At 42.9% G+C, this 20501-nt stretch overlaps 1 protein-coding gene across 2 annotated transcripts in view; it reads left to right on the plus strand.

Moving 5' to 3' along the window:
• The window catches only part of TMEM184B (transmembrane protein 184B), a 91399-nt gene extending 75264 nt beyond the window's left edge, over positions 1-16135 (plus strand). Inside the window, exons 9-11 of one of the 2 annotated variants that reach the window (XM_056523943.1) lie at positions 1840-2034; positions 11230-11253; positions 15384-16135. In XM_056523943.1, the coding sequence (XP_056379918.1) occupies positions 1840-2034; positions 11230-11253; positions 15384-15622 (458 nt within the window). In that variant the 3' untranslated portion in view covers positions 15623-16135. The remainder of the gene's footprint in view (positions 1-1839; positions 2035-11229; positions 11254-15383) is intronic. The other variant, XM_056523944.1, reaches the window with a different exon arrangement.
• The last annotated feature ends 4366 nt before the right edge of the window (positions 16136-20501 follow it).

Consider the following 20501-nt stretch of genomic DNA (forward strand, 5'->3'; position numbering starts at 1 on the left):
TGACGTCATGAGGGGGCGGGGCTATGACATCACGAGCTCCCAGCGTTCGGAAAAGTTTGTTCAAAACGCTGAGTAGCGGAGTACCGCTTTTACTGTAAATAATGCAGGTTTTACCAGCTATGGGTACATCTACACGCATAGGAAAAATCTTTGCTGCTTCACTGTAAAACCTGCATGTGTTAAGTACGGATTCAGCTGCCGTGATATTACAGATTGTATCGTGTGTATGCAGACAGTTTTTTTTATTTTATATACTACTAGCTGAGTACCCGGCGTTGCCTGGTTTTTCCTTCCTAATCCTTGTTGGGGAGGAAAATAAACAAAGGAGGAAGCTTTTGACTTCATATCCCGTCCTCATATATTGTTGTCATATACCGACCTCCCATCCGGACCTCCCATCCGGACCTCCCATCCCGACCTCCCATCCCGACCTCCCATCCCGACCTCCCATCCCGACCTCCCATCCCGACCTCCCATCCCGACCTCCCATCCCGACCTCCCATCCCGACCTCCCATCCCGACCTCCCATCCCGACCTCCCATCCCGACCTCCCATCCCGACCTCCCATCCCGACCTCCCATCCCGACCTCCCATCCCGACCTCCCATCCCGACCTCCCTTCCCGACCTCCCATCCCGACCTCCCATCCCGACCTCCCATCCCGACCTCCCATCCCGACCTCCCATCCCGACCTCCCATCCCGACCTCCCTTCCCGACCTCGACCCTCACAAATGGTGGTAGTTAAGGGTTAAATTAACTATCCTATATTTTAAGTGGACATATAAGTAACATGTGACCAAGTATCATTGAAATATCTCCAGCCGTTTGGACGTTATGCAGTAATATATATTTCCCATTGACTTGTATGGGACTTTAAACATAAGCCCCGCCCCTGGCAAATGGGGGTGAGTAAGGATTAAATCACCTATCCTGTGTTTGTTGTTGACATATAAGTAACATGTGGCCAAGTTTCATGTGAATATCTTTAGCCGTTTGGACGTGATGCTGGAACATACATACATACATACACACGTTGAGTTTTATATTTATATATAAATAACTCAACGTATGTGTGTATGTATGTGTGTGTGTGTGTATGTGTGTGTGTGTGTGTGTGTATGTTCCACAAAAACTTTCAAATGGCTGAAGATATTAACATGAAACTTGGCCACATGTTACTTATATATCAACAACAAACATAGGATAGGTGATTTAACCCTTACTCACCCCCATTTGCCAGGGGCGGGGCTTATGTTTAAAGTCCCATACAAGTCTATGGGAAATATATGTTACGGCATAACTTCCAAACGGCTGGAGATAATTCGATAATACTTGGTCACATGTTACTTATATGTCCACTTAAAATATAGGATAGTTAATTTAACCCTTAACTACCCCCATTTGTGAGGATCGGGGTTTTTGTTTAAAGTCCCATGCTAATCAATGGGAAATGTATTTTCCCATATAATTTCAGTACGGCTGGAGATATTTCAATGCTTGGTACACATATTACGGGTCGGGATAGGAGGTCGGGATAGGAGGTTGGGATATGACAACAATATATGAGGATGGGATATGAAGTCAAAAGCTTCCTCCTTTGTTTATTTTCCTCCCCAACAGGGATTAGGAAGGAAAAACCGGACAACGCCAGGTACTCAGCTAGTATATAGATAAATCTGTGTCTATTCTCTAAATTCAGCCTAAATCCTCTAAACAGGACGCACGTTTCACTTGCCTGTTTATAGCTAGTGTGAAATGGTCCGATCTCGTGTTCTGTGCTCTTTAACCCGTCCCAGTACCTCTTTGCTTTGTATTGATGGTTTTGCGTCTGTCCTGCAGGGATGCTTTTGGCTATACTGGAAAAGTGTGGAGCCATTCCAAAAATCCATTCAGCGGAGGTTACTGTGGGTGAGGGCACAGTGGCTGCTGGGTACCAGAACTTCATCATCTGTGTGGAGATGTTCTTTGCAGCAATAGCCCTGCGGTATGCTTTTACTTATAAAGTATACCTAGACAAGAGGCTGGATGCCCAAGGTGAGTGCCGCCATTTTATTATTTCCCATAGACCTGTTCCGTATAAGTAGCATTGATAACCCTAAGCATGGAGATGTGGTCCAAGGGGACGTGTAAAGAGTGTCTAGTTGTAGGCAGACTCTACGGTATGTGTGAGCGGTACAAGGATATGTGCAGAGATTATGAATATTCAGTATATTTGCTAGCAAGAGACAAAGCTTAGAGATTCTTTATAGACCGTCGGTTTTAACACTAGTTCTGCAGAGACCGTGCTGGATACATAGAATACACAGAATAACAAGCCACTTCTGTCCTAATAGAGATAAATGTGCTCTTTTCCAAAGAGTGTGCCTCCAGCTGTTGCAAAACTACAACTCCGAGCATGCCTGGACAGCCTTCGGCTGTCCAGGCATGCTCGGAGTTGTAGTTTTGCAACAGCTGGAAACACACTGTTTTAAAAACACTGGCTTTAAATGGGCACTCTCATAAAAAAAAAAATGTTGCTATTGCACTCCTTTATGGTAAATAAAAAATATTTCTAAAATACTTTGTTTAAAAAAAAATGACGTTTTCTATGTTTTATTTGTGCTTAAAAAAGCTCAGGAGCACATTTTCCCCCATCTCATACACAGACGTTGGACCGAAGTCCAAACACAGAAAGTGCAGCCTGAAGTGCTGAGGGGGGGGGGGGGGGTGTGTCCAACCAACAGCATATGGAAGTTAAGTGTGAGAGGAGCTATGATTGGATGAGGCTGGACACACCTCCCTCAGCACTCCAGGCTGCACTTTCTGTGTTTGGACTTCGGTTCAAAGTCTGTGTATGAGATGGGGGAAATGTGCTCTTGAGCTTTTTTTAAGCACAAAAAAAATTAAATAGAAAACAAAATTTTTTTTAAACAAAGTACGGTATATTCCAAATATTTTTTTTTATTTACCATAAGGAGTGCAATGGCAAAAATTTTTTTAATGAGAGTGCCCAGTTAAGTTTACGCAGGACGGCAGCAATACCAACCAAAATCCATAGAGAAATCTGGAAAACATATCTGCAGCAAATCATTTGATTTTGATTCAAGCACCCAATAGTAAAAAAAAATAATAATAGTATACTTACCCCCAACCAATCTTCGGGAACTTCCTTGGCTACTTTTCCCCAGGACCTCACCGGCCTCTGTACTCCCAGCCTCCATTAATAATGTGTTGACTAATGTGACCATTGGAGCCAACTGCGATTGGCTTCTACAGTCATGTGTCGACTTGTTACTACTTGAGTCCGACAAACTGAGAGACCAGAGTGAGACCAGGTAACCATTGCCTTAGGAGTGCCAGGGGATTGGTAAGGTAGTTTTTTTTTTTTGCTTGCTGACCCCCATTTTAGACTCGTATTTGCACCTGCTGCTGAATTCTAATAACCAACCCATGCACTTTTCAGCTTGTATGCAGTCAAATTCCAGTGTGAGGATGAGATTTGTTAAAGGGAATCAGTCATCAGTATCGCCCTTACTCACCTGTTGTGCGGGTCACACGGATGAACATCACACTTACCATTCCCCGCTCCGTGTCTCTGTTCCTCGGTAATTCCTGTTATTCTGTATATACTATTAATCTTGCTTGGTGCACGGTGACTTCCGGCCAGCATCATCATAGTAACCGCGTCTACCCTCAGAATTTCTGCTAAGCTCCTGATCACAGGAACAGATAAGTTTACTAGATATATATAAGTTGCATTTTGTGCTGTGCCGCATTCTATTTTCGTGCATTTATATCATTCTAGTAACCCCTCATCCCTTGCAATGAGCCTCCTCTGCTGTAGAATGGAACTCCACTCTGCATCGTAACGTCTGTGGGATCGCGGCTGTATTGTGTGCAGAGGGGAAGCTTTATGACGCAGAGTGGAGCTCTGTTTGGCAGAGGACACACTGTATAGTAGAGGAGGCGTTACTATGAAGATGTTGAATAGACGTCACCCTGCACCTGGAGCTTGGGAACGCCCCACATGCACAAAGCAGGAGAAATTGCATATCATAGTTACATAGTTAGTACGGTCGAAAAAAGACATATGTCCATCAAGTTCAACCAGGGAATTGAAGGGTAGGGGCGTGGCGCGACATTGGGGAAGGGATGGGATTTTATATTTCTTCATAAGCATTAATGTTATTTTGTTCCAGGAATGTATCTAATTCTGTTTTAAAGCTGTTAATTTTTCCTGCTGTGACCAGTTCCTGAGGTAGACTGTTCCATAAGTTCACAGTACTCATGGTAAAGAAGGCGTGTCGCCCCTTGAGACTAAACTTCTCCAGACGGATGGAGTGCCCCCTCGTCCTTTGGGGGGGTTTAACCTGGAACAGTTTTTCTCCATATTTTTTGTATGGGCCATTAATATACTTATATACGTTTATCATATCCCCCCCTTAAACGTCTCTTCTCAAGACTAAACAATTGTAACTCCTTTAATCGCTCCTCATAGCTAAGATGTTCCATGCCCCATATTAGTTTAGTCGCACGTCTCTGCACCCTTTCCAGCTCCACAGTGTCCCTTTTATGAACAGGCGACCAAAACTGAACGGCATATTCCAGGTGAGGCCGTACCAATGCTTTATAAAGGGGGAGTATTATGTCCCTTTCCCTTGAGTCTATGCCTCTTTTTATACATGACAATATCCTGCCGGCTTTGGAAGCAGCAGCCTGACATTGCTTGCTATTCTGTAGTCTGTGATCTACAAGTACACCCAGATCCTTCTCTGCCAGTTTAATCCCCCCTAAGACATACGACGCATGCAGGTTATTAGTACCCAGATGCATAACTTTACATTTATCCACATTGAACCTCATTTGCCAAGTGGATGCCCAGACACTTAGTCTATCCAAGTCATCTTGTAACTTATGCACATCCTCTATAGACTGTACCGTGCTACAAAGCTTGGTGTCATCTGCAAAGATAGAAAAAGAGCTGTTAATACCATCCTCTATATCATTGATAAATAAATTAAACAGCAGCGGGCCCAGTACAGAACCTTGGGGTACACCACTAATAACCGGGGACCAATCAGAGTACGAATCATTGACCACCACTCTCTGGGTACGATCCATGAGCCAGTGTTCAATCCAGTTACAAACTAAAATTTCCAAGCCCAAAGACCTTAACTTACCTGTCAGGCGTCTATGAGGGACAGTATCAAATGCTTTAGCAAAATCCAGAAACACTATATCCACAGCCATTCCTCTATATACACAGCCCCCCCTCTATATACACAGCCCCCCTCTATATCCACAGCCATTCCTCTGTCAAGGCTTCTACTCACCTCTTCATAAAAGCAAATTAGATTGGTTTGACAACTTCTATCCTTAGTAAACCCATGCTGGCTATCACTTATAATACAATTATCCCCTATGTATTCCTGTATGTAATCCCTTAAAAGTCCTTCAAACAATTTACCCACAATGCACGTTAAACTTACCGGTCTATAGTTTCCTGGCGAAGACCTAGAGCCCTTCTTGAAGATTGGCACCACATTCGCCTTGCGCCAGTCCCTTGGCACAATACCAGACACCAGAGAATCTCTAAATATCATGAACAGGGGTACAGATATTACTGAACTTACCTCTCTAAGAACTCTTGGGTGTAGTCCATCCGGTCCTGGGGATTTGCTTACATTTATATCACTTAACTTACCTTGTACCATCTCTACATTAAGCCAGTTCAGTACATTACATGATGTGTTACCAGCACTGACCTGACCAATGTCAGCTCCTTCTTCCTTAGTATATACAGAACTAAAGAATTCATTCAGTAGCTCCGCCTTCTCTTGATCGCCTGTGACAACCTCCCCATTATCATTATTAAGGGGTCCTACATGCTCTGTCCTTGGTTTTTTTGCATTTATGTATCTAAAAAAATATTTAGGATTAGTTTTGCTTTCTTTGGCCACCTGTCTCTCGTTTTGAATTTTTGCTGTTTTTATTACATTTTTACAGATTTTATTAAGCTCCTTGTACTGTTTAAATGTTGTAGCTGACCCATCAGATTTGTATTTTTTGAAGGCTATTTTTTTGTTGTTTATTGCTCTTTTAACCTCATTTGTCAGCCATGTAGGATTTAGTTTTAATCGTTTATATTTGTACCCCTTTGGTATATATTTAGATGTATAGTTATTTAGAGTTGATTTAAAGATGTCCCATTTACCTTCTGTATCAGTATTTGACAACACCTCCCCCCAGTCTATGTCCTGTAGTGCAGCCCTCAGCCCAGGGAAATTTGCCTTTTTAAAGTTATATGTTTTTGCCTTCCCCGCCTGTCTTTGTTTTCTACATTTTAAGTCAAAAGTAACTATATTGTGGTCGCTATTACCAAGGTTTTCCCGCACAGTTACATTACCAACCAGCTCTGCGTTGTTGGAAATGATCAGATCCAACAAGGCATCACTTCTTGTTGGGTCCTCCACAAACTGGCCCATAAAATTATCCTGCAATAAATTTAGGAATTGTCGCCCCTTTGTAGTTTTAGCCAACCCCGGACCCCAATCTATATCTGGATAGTTAAAATCTCCCATTATTACCACTGTACCTGCCCGGGCGACCCTCTCTATTTGTTTATGAAGCCGAACTTCTATCTCTTCAGTGATATTAGGGGGTCTGTAGATTACCCCAAATATTATTTTTTCAGTATTTCCCTCCTTTTGTAATTCTACCCACAATGATTCCACATCCTCAGAATCATCACACACTATGGCATCGTTCACACTGACTTTCATACCACTTCTTACATACAGACAGACTCCACCACCTTTTCTGTTTATTCTATCCTTGTGAAACAATGTAAACCCCTGCAGATTGACAGCCCAGTCATGCGAGGAGTCCAGCCATGTCTCAGTGACCGCAACTATATCAATATGTTCCTCCAGTATCAAGGCCTCAAGCTCCCCCATTTTATTTGCTAGGCTTCTGGCATTTGTGAACATACACTTTACATTTCCATCCTTTATGTTATTGGGGTTAATGGGATTCAAGGGTGTAAGTTTTATTTTCCTATGAAGCATATTCCTATTAACTACCCTCCCTCCGCTCCACCCCCAGGTACATTTATAATTCCCACCTCTCTATCTACACTATCTCCCCCCTCTTTGCTGTAGGTTCCCTCCCCCCAAGTCCCTAGTTTAAACACTCCTATCCAAAAGACTGGGAATTGCCTAAGAACAGAGGCACTGATTGACCCGTGGTAAGTATATTTATCCGTGTCATCTGCACTACAAGCCTGTACCAATAGGTTAGTATAAGTGATACTGATGATAGATTGCCTAAAAGGGGTACTCTATTGGAAAACATTTATTTATTTATTTATTTTTAAATCAATTGGTGCCATAAATCTAAACAGATTTTTAAATTACTTCTATTTAAAAATCTTAATCCTTCCAGTGCTTATCAGCTGCTTTGTGCTCCACAGGAAGTTCTATTCTTTTTTAATTTCTTTTCTGTCTGACCCCAGTGCTCTCTGCTGACACCTCTGTCCATTTTAGGAACTGTCCAGAGCAGGATATGTTTGCTATGGGGATTTGCTCCTACTCTGGACAGTTCCTAAAATGGACAGAGGAGTCAGCAGAGAGCACTGTGGTCAGACAGAAAGGAAATTCAAAAAGAAGAGAACTTCCTGTGGAGCATACAGCAGCTGATAAGTACTAGAAGAATTGAGATTTTTAAATAGAAGTAATTTACAAATCCGTTTAACTTTCTGGTACCAGTTGATTTAAAAAAAAAAAAAAAAGTTTTCCAGTGGAGTACCCCTTTAAACTAGATATGTCATACGAAACAACTTATCCCCTATCCGTTGTATATTGGTGGTGTCGGGTGAGCTGAAATGCAGTTAAGCTCCATATGCATCATGATACAGTGAACATTACAGGGCTTCCAGCCAGTTCACTGTATATTGCGGGGCACCAAACAGCTAATCGGCAGGTGTGTAGGGTGTCGGCACCTCGCTGATCAGCAATTGATGGCCTAACCTGTGGACAGTGGTAGAAAACCCCTTTAGTGTAGGGTCACACGGAGCACATTCACAGAGGTATTTCATGCCGCAGATTCACCAACGGCAGTCAGCCCCTGCTGCTGCCATTGTGTCCGCTTGTAGTGGCAGATTTCAGCTGTAGACACAGTGCCTGCTCGTAGCAGATGGCCAATGTGAAATCCACTACGATACAAGTAGACACTGTGAAATCCACTACACTATGAGCAGACACACAGAGCTACCCAGTCGGGGCATCCACAGCATGAAATATGCTGCGGATGCGCTTCATGTGACCCTACCTTTTAAAGTCTATTTTACATGTATAGCACTGCAATATGCTGTGCAGTTTCCATGCACCAATCCACATGGAGAATCCAACATTTTCGGTGCGTGTGAATATAGCCTAAAAGGTGAATTTACCCTGAATTGAATGGCTGAGGGATTTGTGTAGGTAAAATTCACAGAAAACGGAGAACAGGCAAGAGCATTCGTCTTTACAAATCCCATCCACATGCTACAGACTTTTTCTTCAAGGGAAAACTGAGCATGTTTTGCATATTGTTCACAACACTTGGAGCGGGCAGCCGTGATTGTGATGGCATGGTCACACCCCCTCCCATAGACATGAATGGAGGGGGCGTGACTTCACAATCACGGCCGCCCGCCTACTCCACGTGTTCTAAACAAATTGTTCAGAACGCTGGGGCACGCGAGTACCCCTTTAAATCTACAGCTTGTCACTTATGTTGCTAATTTTTTTCCCAGCTTTCACCCTTTTCTATGTCGCAGGGGTTAAATCCACAGAAAAGCCCACATGACAGATTTTGGCGCAGATTCACGGTGTATGGACTTCACTTCCAATGGCTGTATGGGGGCTAAATACTGAGCTGTGATTGGCCAGCAGCCAGGCTGATAGAGAGCAGTGGTCTTTATGACATCTGATCAGTATTTGTATGCCCTGGAAGGGAGATCTTTATGTGAAAGGGGAACCCATTGTAATTCCCTTTATAGCGCGTACAGAAATCAAGTTCTATCCTTATTTGTTATATCTGAGGGAAGTTACCACCAGATCTTGTCCAGGTAAGGCTATGTTCTTACTGTGTTCGGGTGAACCTATCTGGCATATACATTGTTGAGAGTCCCTACCGCGTAGTTTTCCAAACTTTTCACGCAGGTGACAACCTTTTAAAACCTGCATAGTTTGGTGACACTCCTTACCATACAGCCAATTTCAGGTATCACGACGCACGGCCCATGACGCACGGCGTGATACCAGTATTCAGCATTACAAATGTGACTGCTACCCCGGTGTCATTTCCTCCCCCATTGATTCCCCCTTGTGCCACTTCATTCACCCTATTGATTCCCCCCCCCCCCCCCCTTGAACCCCGCCTGTGCCATTTCCAGTACCCCTTTATCACCCCCTGTGCCACATCACACCCCCACTCCCACAATTCGATTTTATTTCCCCTTTATCCCCCTGTGCCACATCACACCCCCATACAACTCTATTGGGCCAAATAGCGCATGTAGAGGTATTAAGCCTCAACAACAGATTAACCCTAGGGGGTTAAAGGGGTATTCCAGGCAAAAAAACTTTTTTTTATATATCAACTGGCTCCGGAAAGTTAAACAGATTTGTAAATTACTTCTATTAAAAAATCTTAATCCTTCCAATAGTTATTAGCTTCTGAAGTTTTCTGTCCAACTGCTCAATGATGATGTCACGTCCCGGGAGCTGTGCATGATGGGAGAATATCCCCATAGGAGCTGGACAGCTCCCGGGACGTGAGTCATCAGTAAGCAGTTAGACAGAAAACAGCAACTCAACTTCAGAAGCTAATAACTATTGGAAGGATTAAGATTTTTTAATAGAAGTAATTTACAAATCTGTTTAACTTTCCGGATCCAGTTGATATATAAAAAAAAGTTTTTGCCTGGAATACCCCTTTAAGTAAATAACCTCTAAATCACATGTGCTACAAATAACTAAAACTTAACTTTTAATGTTCTCATATAAATGCAACAAAAAGGTGAGATACACACGTTTAAAATTACAGTACCACTAATAGCCGATATGGCCACCGTGAGTACTCAACAGTGATTAAGATTATCTATCTGAGTGATCCAGTGTCGCACTCGACAGGCCTATATATCTTGCCGTCTTGCTAAATCAGGGGATATAGCTCCCTCTTAAGTAGGCTAAATGGTGTGGACACTGTATTGTGTATCAAGAGTAGGTATAAACACCCCCAAGATGGTAATGCCACTGTAGATGTGGTTCTCACATGTCACCCCCCGACATGTTTCGCCACGACTGTGTCTTCATCAAGGAGATGGACTGACAGCAATGTCAGCCCATCATAGTGTCCTATGTAAGACGTGCCTTTTTTTTTCTTTTTGTTTTTAGCCTCGTAATTGCATGAATTTTAAGTTTGCACAGTAAAGTTATACAATATATACACTTTCTATACCAGTGGGCTTCAACCTGTGGACCTCCAGATGTTGCAAAACTACAACTTCCAGCATGCCCGGACAGCCAACGGCTGTCCGGGCATGCTGGAAGTTGTAGTTTTGCAACATCTGGAGGTCCGCAGGTTGAAGACCACTGGGCTATACAGTATATCTGCTTTATTTTTTTTTCTATTCCACAATATGTTGTACAGTAATAGTCACACTGCCACCTTGTGGCCGACCTCGGAATCTACCGTCCACGTTCTGTTATATTCTTCAGATTGGAAAAAGTAGTAAAATTCTACAAGACCTATTGAAACCAAAATTGTGACATAAGCAGCAATAATAATATTTATTGCCGTATATTCTAGAATAGGGGACCATTGTTTGGCTGTGACTGCATTTCCTGAATTTTGTTCGCCTATTAATTCCTTGGCCGTTCTTCAGCTCTGGGTTGTGTATTCAGCACTTGTGGGGTTAAGTCTTTCTCAGCAGATCCGGGCGATGAAGGTTTAATCCCAGGGAGTATGTAAAGAATGTGTATATATGTGTTCACACGCCGGCCGTGTCTCCATGGTGCTGGAGAAGTGCTGATGTCTGGGTGGGGAGGACGGGAGGCTCTTATGATGCGGCCCGTATACTGCTGACTCAGCTACATCTGAGCCTCATATGATGTGCACTGACTTCTTCCAATCTCCGTATAACCTCTATATTTCTTGATCCTGTCCTTTTTTCTCTCTCTTGTTTCCCTTGCTTTTGCCCTGCAGCTGTTCCAATCTATGGTCAATATGGTAGGTACTGCTCTGTCTGCATCCATTTATTTTTTTTCTCCAGCTTTATACATCTGCTATGTGATATACTTCATTTCCTTCTCATCCTCTCGCTGTATAATAAATGTATTGTTGGGAAGTTGAATGCATGAAGAGAGATTTACCATTGCCTGATCTGTAACCGGAATGAGATAAAGCTTTACATTCTGTACATTACCATTGCCTGATCTGTAACCGAAATGAGATAAAGCTTTACATTCTGTACATTACCATTGCCTGATCTGTAACCGGAATGAGATAAAGCTTTACATTCTGTACATTACCATTGCCTGATCTGTAACCGGAATGAGATAAAGCTTTACATTCTGTACATTAACATTGTAGAAATCCATAGAGCTATCAAAATTAGCCCAAAAAATTTAAATGGTAATATAGGTGTGTCCTGAGAGAGCGAGCGAGCGAGAGAGCGAGCGAGCGAGCGAGAGAGAGAGAGCGAGAGAGAGAGCGAGAGCGAGCGAGAGAGAGAGAGCGAGAGAGAGAGAGAGAGCGAGAGAGAGAGAGAGAGCGAGAGAGAGAGAGAGCGCGAGAGAGAGAGAGCGCGAGAGAGAGAGAGCGCGAGAGAGAGAGAGAGCGCGAGAGAGAGAGAGAGCGCGAGAGAGAGAGAGAGCGCGAGAGAGAGAGAGAGCGAGAGAGAGAGAGAGAGCGAGAGAGAGAGAGAGAGCGCGAGAGAGAGAGAGAGCGAGAGAGAGAGAGAGAGCGAGAGAGAGAGAGAACTACAGAGGAAGTGGTTTTCTTTTTGGAACACAGAGCTCTCTGCTGAATCACGAGCACAGTGCTCTCTGCTGACATCTCTGTCCATTTTAAGACCTGTCCAGAGTAGGAGAAAATCCCAATAGCAAACATATGCTGCTCTGGACAGTTCCTAATATGGACTGAGATGTCAGCAGAGAGCGCTGTGTTCCAAAAAGAAAAGAATTTCCTCTGTAGTATTCAGCAGCTAATAAGTACTGGCAGGATTAAAAATTGTTAATAGAAGTAATTTACAAATCTGTATAACTTTCTGGCACCAGTTGAAAAAAAAGTTTTCCACCGGAGTACCCCTTTAAACTACAATGTATATGTTAATATAGTAAGTGCAATTAGGACTTATACTATGTGAAAAACTGCGTGTAAAATATCTAAAATAAATTATATCAATGTGCGATTGTACCATTTACTAATGTGTGCAAAAAATATACAGTGATCCCTCAACTCACAATGGCCTCAACATACAATAGTTTCAACATACAATTGTCTTTTCTGGACCATTGTAACTAGAAACCAGACTCAACATACAATGTCAGACAGTCCAGATCTGCGAAACGTGTCAATGGCCGGAAGAACGGACCAATCAGAATGGACATTCACTGGTAAAACCCCTGTATTACTGAAGTGTATGCACTGACTGGTGTCTGGTAGCGCCCCCTACAGTACAGCGAGGTTCTACACGTTCTGTACTACTTTTAACCTGTGCCAGGGTTAGCTGCTCCTTTGGACACCAAGTAAGGGGCGGCTCCATTTTACTTTTTTAGGATATTGTGTACTGTACAAGACCCTGAAGAAGCTCCTGTCCTCAACATAGACTAGTGTTTCCCAAAGAGGGTGCCTCCAGCTGTTGCAAAACTACAACTCCCAGCATGCCCGGACAGCCTTTGACTGTCCGGGCATGCTGGGAGTTGTAGTTTTGCAACAGCTGGAGGCACCCTGCTTGGGAAACACTGACCTAGACAGTGATTAAAGCTCCCAGTAGATATTTATTACTTTTATATAAGGATTTGCTTTATCTATATTAGTTATCTACTTATTTTTCTTTAATCCTCACTTTTTCCTATTTTTGGATGACATTTTGGTGGCTTCAGAACCAATTACCAGGTTTCTCTAGAATTCTGGTCTCAACATACAATGGTTTCAACATACAATGGTCGTCCTGGAACCAATTAATATTGTAACTTGAGGGACCACTGTATATCTATCCAACATAAACAGATTGGTTGTGCACAGTGCTGGGCTTTGTAGGCCAATAGATTATATATAATCCAAAAACAATGAAAGAATCCAAAAAGGAAGCAGCAATCCACACATCCATAATAAAAATGAGTGTAAATGTATTCACCATCCAGTATACTCCCCTATAGCCATTGCTATATCCATATATATTTGTGGCCCTCCAGTTGTTTCAAAACTACAACTTCCAGAATGCCCTAGTAGCTAAAGGCTGTCCGAGCATACAGGGAGTTATCATTTTGAAATAGCTGGAAATCCTTAAGTTGTGGAACACCGCTGTAAGTGACAGGGATCTTATCCAGCGACTCCTTTAAGATACATTACAAGATATTAGGGCAGATTTATTAAAATTCTCTGTTCACATCCTGATTTCCCAAAATGTTCAGGGTATACATCTGCTCCCTGTCAATAAGGATACAAATGTATACCACAGCATTCGGTCAGCAGGTCCATTGAGTTGAATGGACTGAGGGTAGTCAACTAGTGACTGCATTCTGTCCATTTCCCACCCGTATATATGTTTACTGTGCAGCGGACCACACTGCTAAGTTCTGCAAGGTAAGTCGTTATGTGCGGTACATAGACGAAACGCAGTCACTAGTTGACCATGCTCAATTCACTTACCTCAGTGGACCTACTAAGTCTGGCATGGTATACATCGGCATCTTTTTTTTTTTTTTTTTACTGCAGGATGCCAACATATACCCCGAGCATAAAGTTAAATACGGTAGTAAGGGGAACAGCCCCTAATACTCAGACAGTATAAACTTTTGACCAAATTGCTTCAGGATGTGCCAAATTTATTACAGTGTGTGTGATACATTTGGGGCATCTTTAAAGTGTCCCTGTCATATAAAATGTTTTGATCGGTTGGGGTCAGGGTGCTGAGACATCCACGGATCGCTAGAATGAGCTGGGGGAAGTGCTCAGCTAAGCTCATCTCTCCCCATCCTTTTCCTCTCTGCAGAAGATAGGCCCATAGACTTCCTAGAGAATCCGTCTCCTACAGCGAGGGGAGAGAAGAGCTCAGCTGACCACTTCTTCTGGGCTTGTTCTAGTGATCTGGGCGTCTCGGCACCCTGACTCCAACCGATCAAAACTTTTGACATGTGTAAAAAAAAAAAAAATTCATTTTTTTAAATGAATGATAGTAACACTGTTGGCTGGATTATTAGGCACAAAGATTCTACATAAAACGTTTTTTAGCATGATTTTATTATAATAATCCATGCCCTATTTTGTGGGGCCACACAGTCCTTCCAACCATGTCCTTCATCGCATGAAGTGTTTAAACGTGTTAAAAATATATTCAAATGCTTCAAATTTTAACACCTTTTACATCAAAAATCAATGTGCACCGACCTTAGTAAATCCATCCCATTGTGTATAACGTTACCCACAGCTTTGTGCATGCTTAACCTGCTGTAGACATTACCGTATTGATGACCGTTCCTACAGATTTCTTATAGCTGTAAGGGCTTCCAGATCTTCCATTCTTCTGGCGGAATCCGCAGGTAAAAACCCATTGAAGTCAATACGACTTTATTTTTCTGGATGAAATGGGTTTGGATTGATGCGGAATTGACCTGGAATTTTCATGCGGATCAAACCCTCAAAGCGGCTGACCTTCCTCCACAGCACTTCTTGATTAACACTTCAAATTCTGCATGAAATTCCGCGCCAATTCCGCTCCAAGTAGAAGATGGCAGATCTGCTGAATTTCCTGACCAAAATGATTCCTGTCAGTTCCTCAGTGTGAACATTCTCTAAAAAAAAACGGTGTCTGGCTCCTACTCACTACCCCTCTGTAATTGTTCCGGTAAGGGTAGGTACACGTGCTGTTAAGTCAGCATTCATAACATCCACATGACTGGTAACAATTGTTCATGTGGTGGAGCTAAAGTGACCACGGTGTCCCTGATAAACATTGGAACATTTTCTGTATTATTATTATTTTATTTATTATTAATTTTTATTTAATTTTTTTATTATATTATTTTATTATTATTATTATTTTTATTATTATTATATTATTTTATTTATTATTATTAATTTTATTTTATTTATTATTATATTATTATTTTAATTTTTCTTTAATGTTTTTTCAGGCCGCTGCGCCCCCATGAAGAGCATCTCCAGCAGCCTGAAGGAGACGATGAATCCCCACGACATCGTCCAGGACGCCATCCATAACTTCTCCCCGGCCTACCAGCAGTACACACAGCAGTCCACCCTGGAGCAGGGCACAAGCTGGCGCAATGGACAAATAATCTCCCGCTCCCACAGTCTGTCGGGCGCCCGAGACACAGAGAAGACCCTACTTCTGAGTTCCGACGACGAGTTCTGAATCCGCAAGGAGAGGCGGCCTGACTGACGGACTCCTAGGGGCGAGGACTCGGTCACATTTGTGGTTTATAGCCCCCCCCCCCCCCCCCCCCCATTCTTTGCTGCCTTTTTTGTTTTCTTTTAGAGTCCAACAAAAATGGGCGATATCGGTATAGAGGGGCGTCATAGGTGTTTTTTTTTTTTTTTTTTCTTCATCTGTTTTTTTTGGAGGTATGTTGCGGGTTGCGTTAGTATTTTTGTATAAGCTGAACAGATACGGTTTGTTACATTTTCCTGATGCCAAGTTCATGGTTTTTTATGTGTAGATGTGAGGACCTGGACCGTGTGTGTGCTGGCGTATCTCAGTTGTGTTGCCCTAGTGCCCCGACTGAACCAGAACTATGGGTGCTTGGGCTGAGCTTGTCTGATGCTCAATGAATTGGGTGTAAGGAACCTCTTGGCATACATTTGTCCCATAGTCTATGGTAGTGTTTGCCAACCAGGGTGCCTCCAGCTGTTGCAAAACTACAACTCTCAGCATGCCCGGACAGCCGAAGGCTGTCCGGGCATGCTGAGAGTTGTAGTTTTGCAACAGCTGGAGGCACCCTGGTTGGTAAACACTACCATAGACTAATACCAAGAGGATCCAAGTACCTAAGGTGACTGATAACACTAATTCATAATACGGCATTTTTTGCATATGATGCGAAAACAATTCTGTTCCATGTGATCCGACCTTAGTGTCGCAGCTTTGAACCCTGTGGCTTAAATTTTATACAACAGATACTATTCCTTTTTGGCCCTGTTGGCGCTGGGTTATTTCCCAACTCCTATGATGACCTTTTAACCCTTCAGGTTGTTGGTTGCAGAGTTTTTTTTTATTTTTTTATTTCTAAAAACAATGCTGTCTAGGAAGTTCATTGGGGTCACGGATTGCACATATCCCTTTTCATTTAATAACTCCACTGGTGTTTTCTTTTTGACTAACCATTTTTCTTTTGCCATTACAGATGTCGTAGCAGCAATTTTGAAGGGGTTTTCCAGTTTCTGCAAATTAAAGGGGTACTGCATTTTTATTTTTTTTATCTTTTTAATATGTATCCCCTATACAAAGGATAGGGGATAAGAGGGAGATTTATCCAAACCTGTCCAGAGGAAAAGTTGCCCATAGCAACCAATCAGATCGCTTCTTTCATTTCTGAAAAGGCCTCTGAAAAATGAAAGCAGCGATCTGATTGGTTGCTATGGGCAACTCAGCAACTTTTCTTCTGGACCGGTATTGATAAATCTCCCCCTAAGTGTCTGAGCTTTGGGGGTCTGACCCCTTGCAATCTTTTGTAGGAGGTCTGGCTATTGCCTAATGCCGAAGAGAAGTGACGGCCCGCTCAAGCCAATCACCATTAGAGAGAGGGTGCCATTTTGGCCAGTGATTGGTCGAGCGGGCCGTCACTCTCAACACCAGTGCATCTTCATGGGTGGGGGCTGAAGTGCACTGGCGAGAAGCGGCGGACACCGCATTCCTGAGGAGATGGCCGGACTTTGTGCAGGAGATCACTGGGGAGAAGTCGGGTCCCAGTGGGTCAGTACCCTCCAAACTTATCCTTTTATGTAGGGGATACATTTTTATAAAGTGTAACACCCCCTTAAGCTTATGTGTGAAATACGCTGCATATACGCTATGTGTGACTTAAAGGGGTCATCCAGGAAAAAACTTTTATATATTTATATATATATATATATATATATATATATATATATATATATATATATATATCAACTGGCTCCAGAAAGTTAAACAGATTTGTTAATTACTTCTATTAAAAAAATCTTAATCCTTTCAGTACTTATGAGCTTCTGAAGTTAAGGTTGTTCTTTTCTGTCTAAGTGCTCTCTGATGACACGTGTCTCGGGAAACGCCCAGTTTAGAAGCAAATCCCCATAGCAAACCTCTTCTAAACTGGGCATTTCCCGAGACACGTGTCATCAGAGAGGATTTAGACAGAAAAGAACAACCTTCACTTCAGAAGCTCATTAGTACTGAAAGAATTAACATTTTTTAATAGAAGTAATTTACAAATCTGTTTAACTTTCTGGAGCCAGTTTATATATATAAAAGAAAAAAGTTTTTTCCTGGACGACCCCTTTAACCCTAATACATTATTTTGTTTTTCTGCGATTTTTGCCATGATTTTGGCTGAAACCGCACAAAAACAGCTCTATTTTACAGCAACTTGCTCAATCGCGCTAAATCAGCTCTATTTGTGCCGCAAAATTGTGGGGGGAAAAAAATTTGGAAAACTGCCCTGTGTGAACACAGCTTTAAAACACGAATATAGAAAGAACACCTAGCTGGGAGCTTTGTTCACATCTACAGGCTCTTGTTTTTAGGGAAGTTACAACGGTGGTAGTTTTTGTCTCTGCAATTTTTATTGCTTTTTTTTTTATATATTTATTTTTTAAAGCTGAATCTGGACGTACACAAAAGCGAATTTATATTTTCCCAACAGGGCTGGATAGGAAATATCTGTAAATTTCCGATTTTTTTTTTTTTTTTTTTTTTTTATCCAAGCCACAGGCATAAAGCAGCACAGAGGTCATAAGCACTGATGGGTATGTACATTTACTGTGTTTCCCTGAAAATAAACCCTACCCCGAAAGTAAGCCCTAGCAGTATTTTCAGGGGGGGCTGCAATAATAAGCCCTACCCCGAAAATAAGACCTAGGCCAGGGGTAATCAACTGGTGGACCGCGGTCCAGATCCGGTCCGTGGCCGCCAGTAATGCCCGCAGAAGCCGACCCCCCCCCGCCCCCGGCGGAGGATGGGGGGGGGCTGTGGGAGGATGGGGGGGCTGTAGCAGTGTGGAGGATGGGGGGGGGGGGGGCTGTAGCAGTGTGGAAGATGGGGGGGGGGGGGTGCGGCATCCTCCACACTGCTACAGCCCCCCATCCTCCACACTGCTACAGCCCCCCATCCTCCACACTGCTACAGCCCCCCATCCTCCACACTGCTACAGCCCCACATCCTCCCACAGCCCCCCATCCTCCACACTGCTACAGCCCACCATCCTCCCACAGCCCCCCCATCCTCCACACTGCTACAGCCCCCCATCCTCCCACAGCCCCCCCATCCTCCACACTGCTACAGCCCCCCATCCTCCCACAGGCCCCCCCCCATCCTCCACACTGCTACAGCCCCCCATCCTCCACACTGCTACAGCCCACCATCCTCCCACAGCCCCCCATCCTCCACACTCCTGCAGCCCCCCCATAAATAAATAAGCCCTACCCTGAAAATAAGCCCTAGTGTGTTTTTTGGGACTAAAATTAATATAAGACCCGGGCTTATTTTCAGAGAAACACGGTAGGTACTTGTTGCCGCATGTCATTGGTTATATAGCTGTGGTCTCCAAACTGTGGACCTCCAGCTGTTGCAAAACTACAACTCCCAGCATGCCCGGACAGCCAACGGCTGTCCGGGCATGCTGGGAGTTGTAGTTTTGCAACAGCTGAAGGTCCACAGTTTGGAGACCACTCATATATATTCATACCCCATCAAGACAGAACTAGAGTCCATCAATGACCACAGCACAGGCTGAAGATCATGTCTGTTATCTAGTCTACCCCAACTGAATCTGTCATCTTGCGTATAACCCTCAAAAACTGTGCCCCTTCAGGATACCTTCCCTTTCCCCTCTGTGGGCATTTTTTTCTGCCATCCTGGACAAATGCCAGAACCCATGGGACCACCCAAGAGATCAGAATCTGGCCCATAACTGCTGCAAAAAACAAACAAACCTCCAGTCAGGCTGTCTTCCTGCCTCTTCCATTCGCTTTTCTGTGCTAGAAAATATTTATATTTATTAAAAAAAAAAATAATAATAAAAGTGGCGAACAGACATAAATTGCCCATTATGCCCTTTCGCTTTTCCCCTGCTTTATTTAACTCTTTCACTGGCAAGACAGACTGTGGCCCTTGTCTCTCCGCTCCAGCTGTGGAGGGTGTTAAATAAAGCGGGTATATTTTTATAAATGTTTGTAGATATTCTTTTTTTTCTCTCTATTCTGTTGCAGTGATAGAGTGATATTATTTTTATCGCCGCGGACCTATAATCTCCTATACGCCTGTAGGTGCTCGATGTGGTGACTATGGAGGGGCAGCGTGCACTGCAGTGAAGGAGGATATAGTCGTGCGCACCTCAGGACTTGTGTATCCTAGCAAAACATTATATAAATCACTATCCCTTTTTAAAAGTAGAGCAATTGTGGAAACTGCTTGGATCTTAGGGGTCTTGTCTGGGACCCCATTTAGGTGCAATATCATGTGTAAGTCAGGATTGGGTGATGTTGGCGATTGTGTGGAGTTTTATTTTTTTGTGTTTCTTTAAAAAAAAAAAAAAAAAAAAACTAAGTAAAAAAAAAATTCAACTATTAATGGAATTTGTGTGTGATAAATTATTTACACTTTTTTTTTATATAAAGAATAATATAAATTGTCTGTGCTGTTTACATTGTTAGGGTAACACGTGTCATATTTTGCTTTTGCTTATTTTCCTACCCATAGAATTAAATGGGTATCAAAGTCTGCTGCATCAAAAATATGGCACTTGTTGTGACCCTACCCTTAAAGTGAAAAATAACTTATCCCCTAGCCACAGGATGGGAGAGGAGTATGTGATCTGCAGACCGGAGCACCCAATCTCTGAGAGAATAGGAATAACCAGTTCCTAAAGTTAATTCGTCAGAAGCAAGAAAAATAGGCAAACTAAGTAAATTGACTACAAGCTAACTGTGATGGCCAGATGACTGTATCAGAGCATTTCCGTAGGGGCCGGGTCTCGTTCTGGTATGAGTCAGTACCTACCAAAATTAATCTATGAAAATAGAAATGAAGTGGTGCAGGG

The sequence above is a fragment of the Hyla sarda genome, chromosome 6 (assembly GCF_029499605.1).
Source record: "Hyla sarda isolate aHylSar1 chromosome 6, aHylSar1.hap1, whole genome shotgun sequence".
Lineage (NCBI taxonomy): Eukaryota > Metazoa > Chordata > Amphibia > Anura > Hylidae > Hyla > Hyla sarda.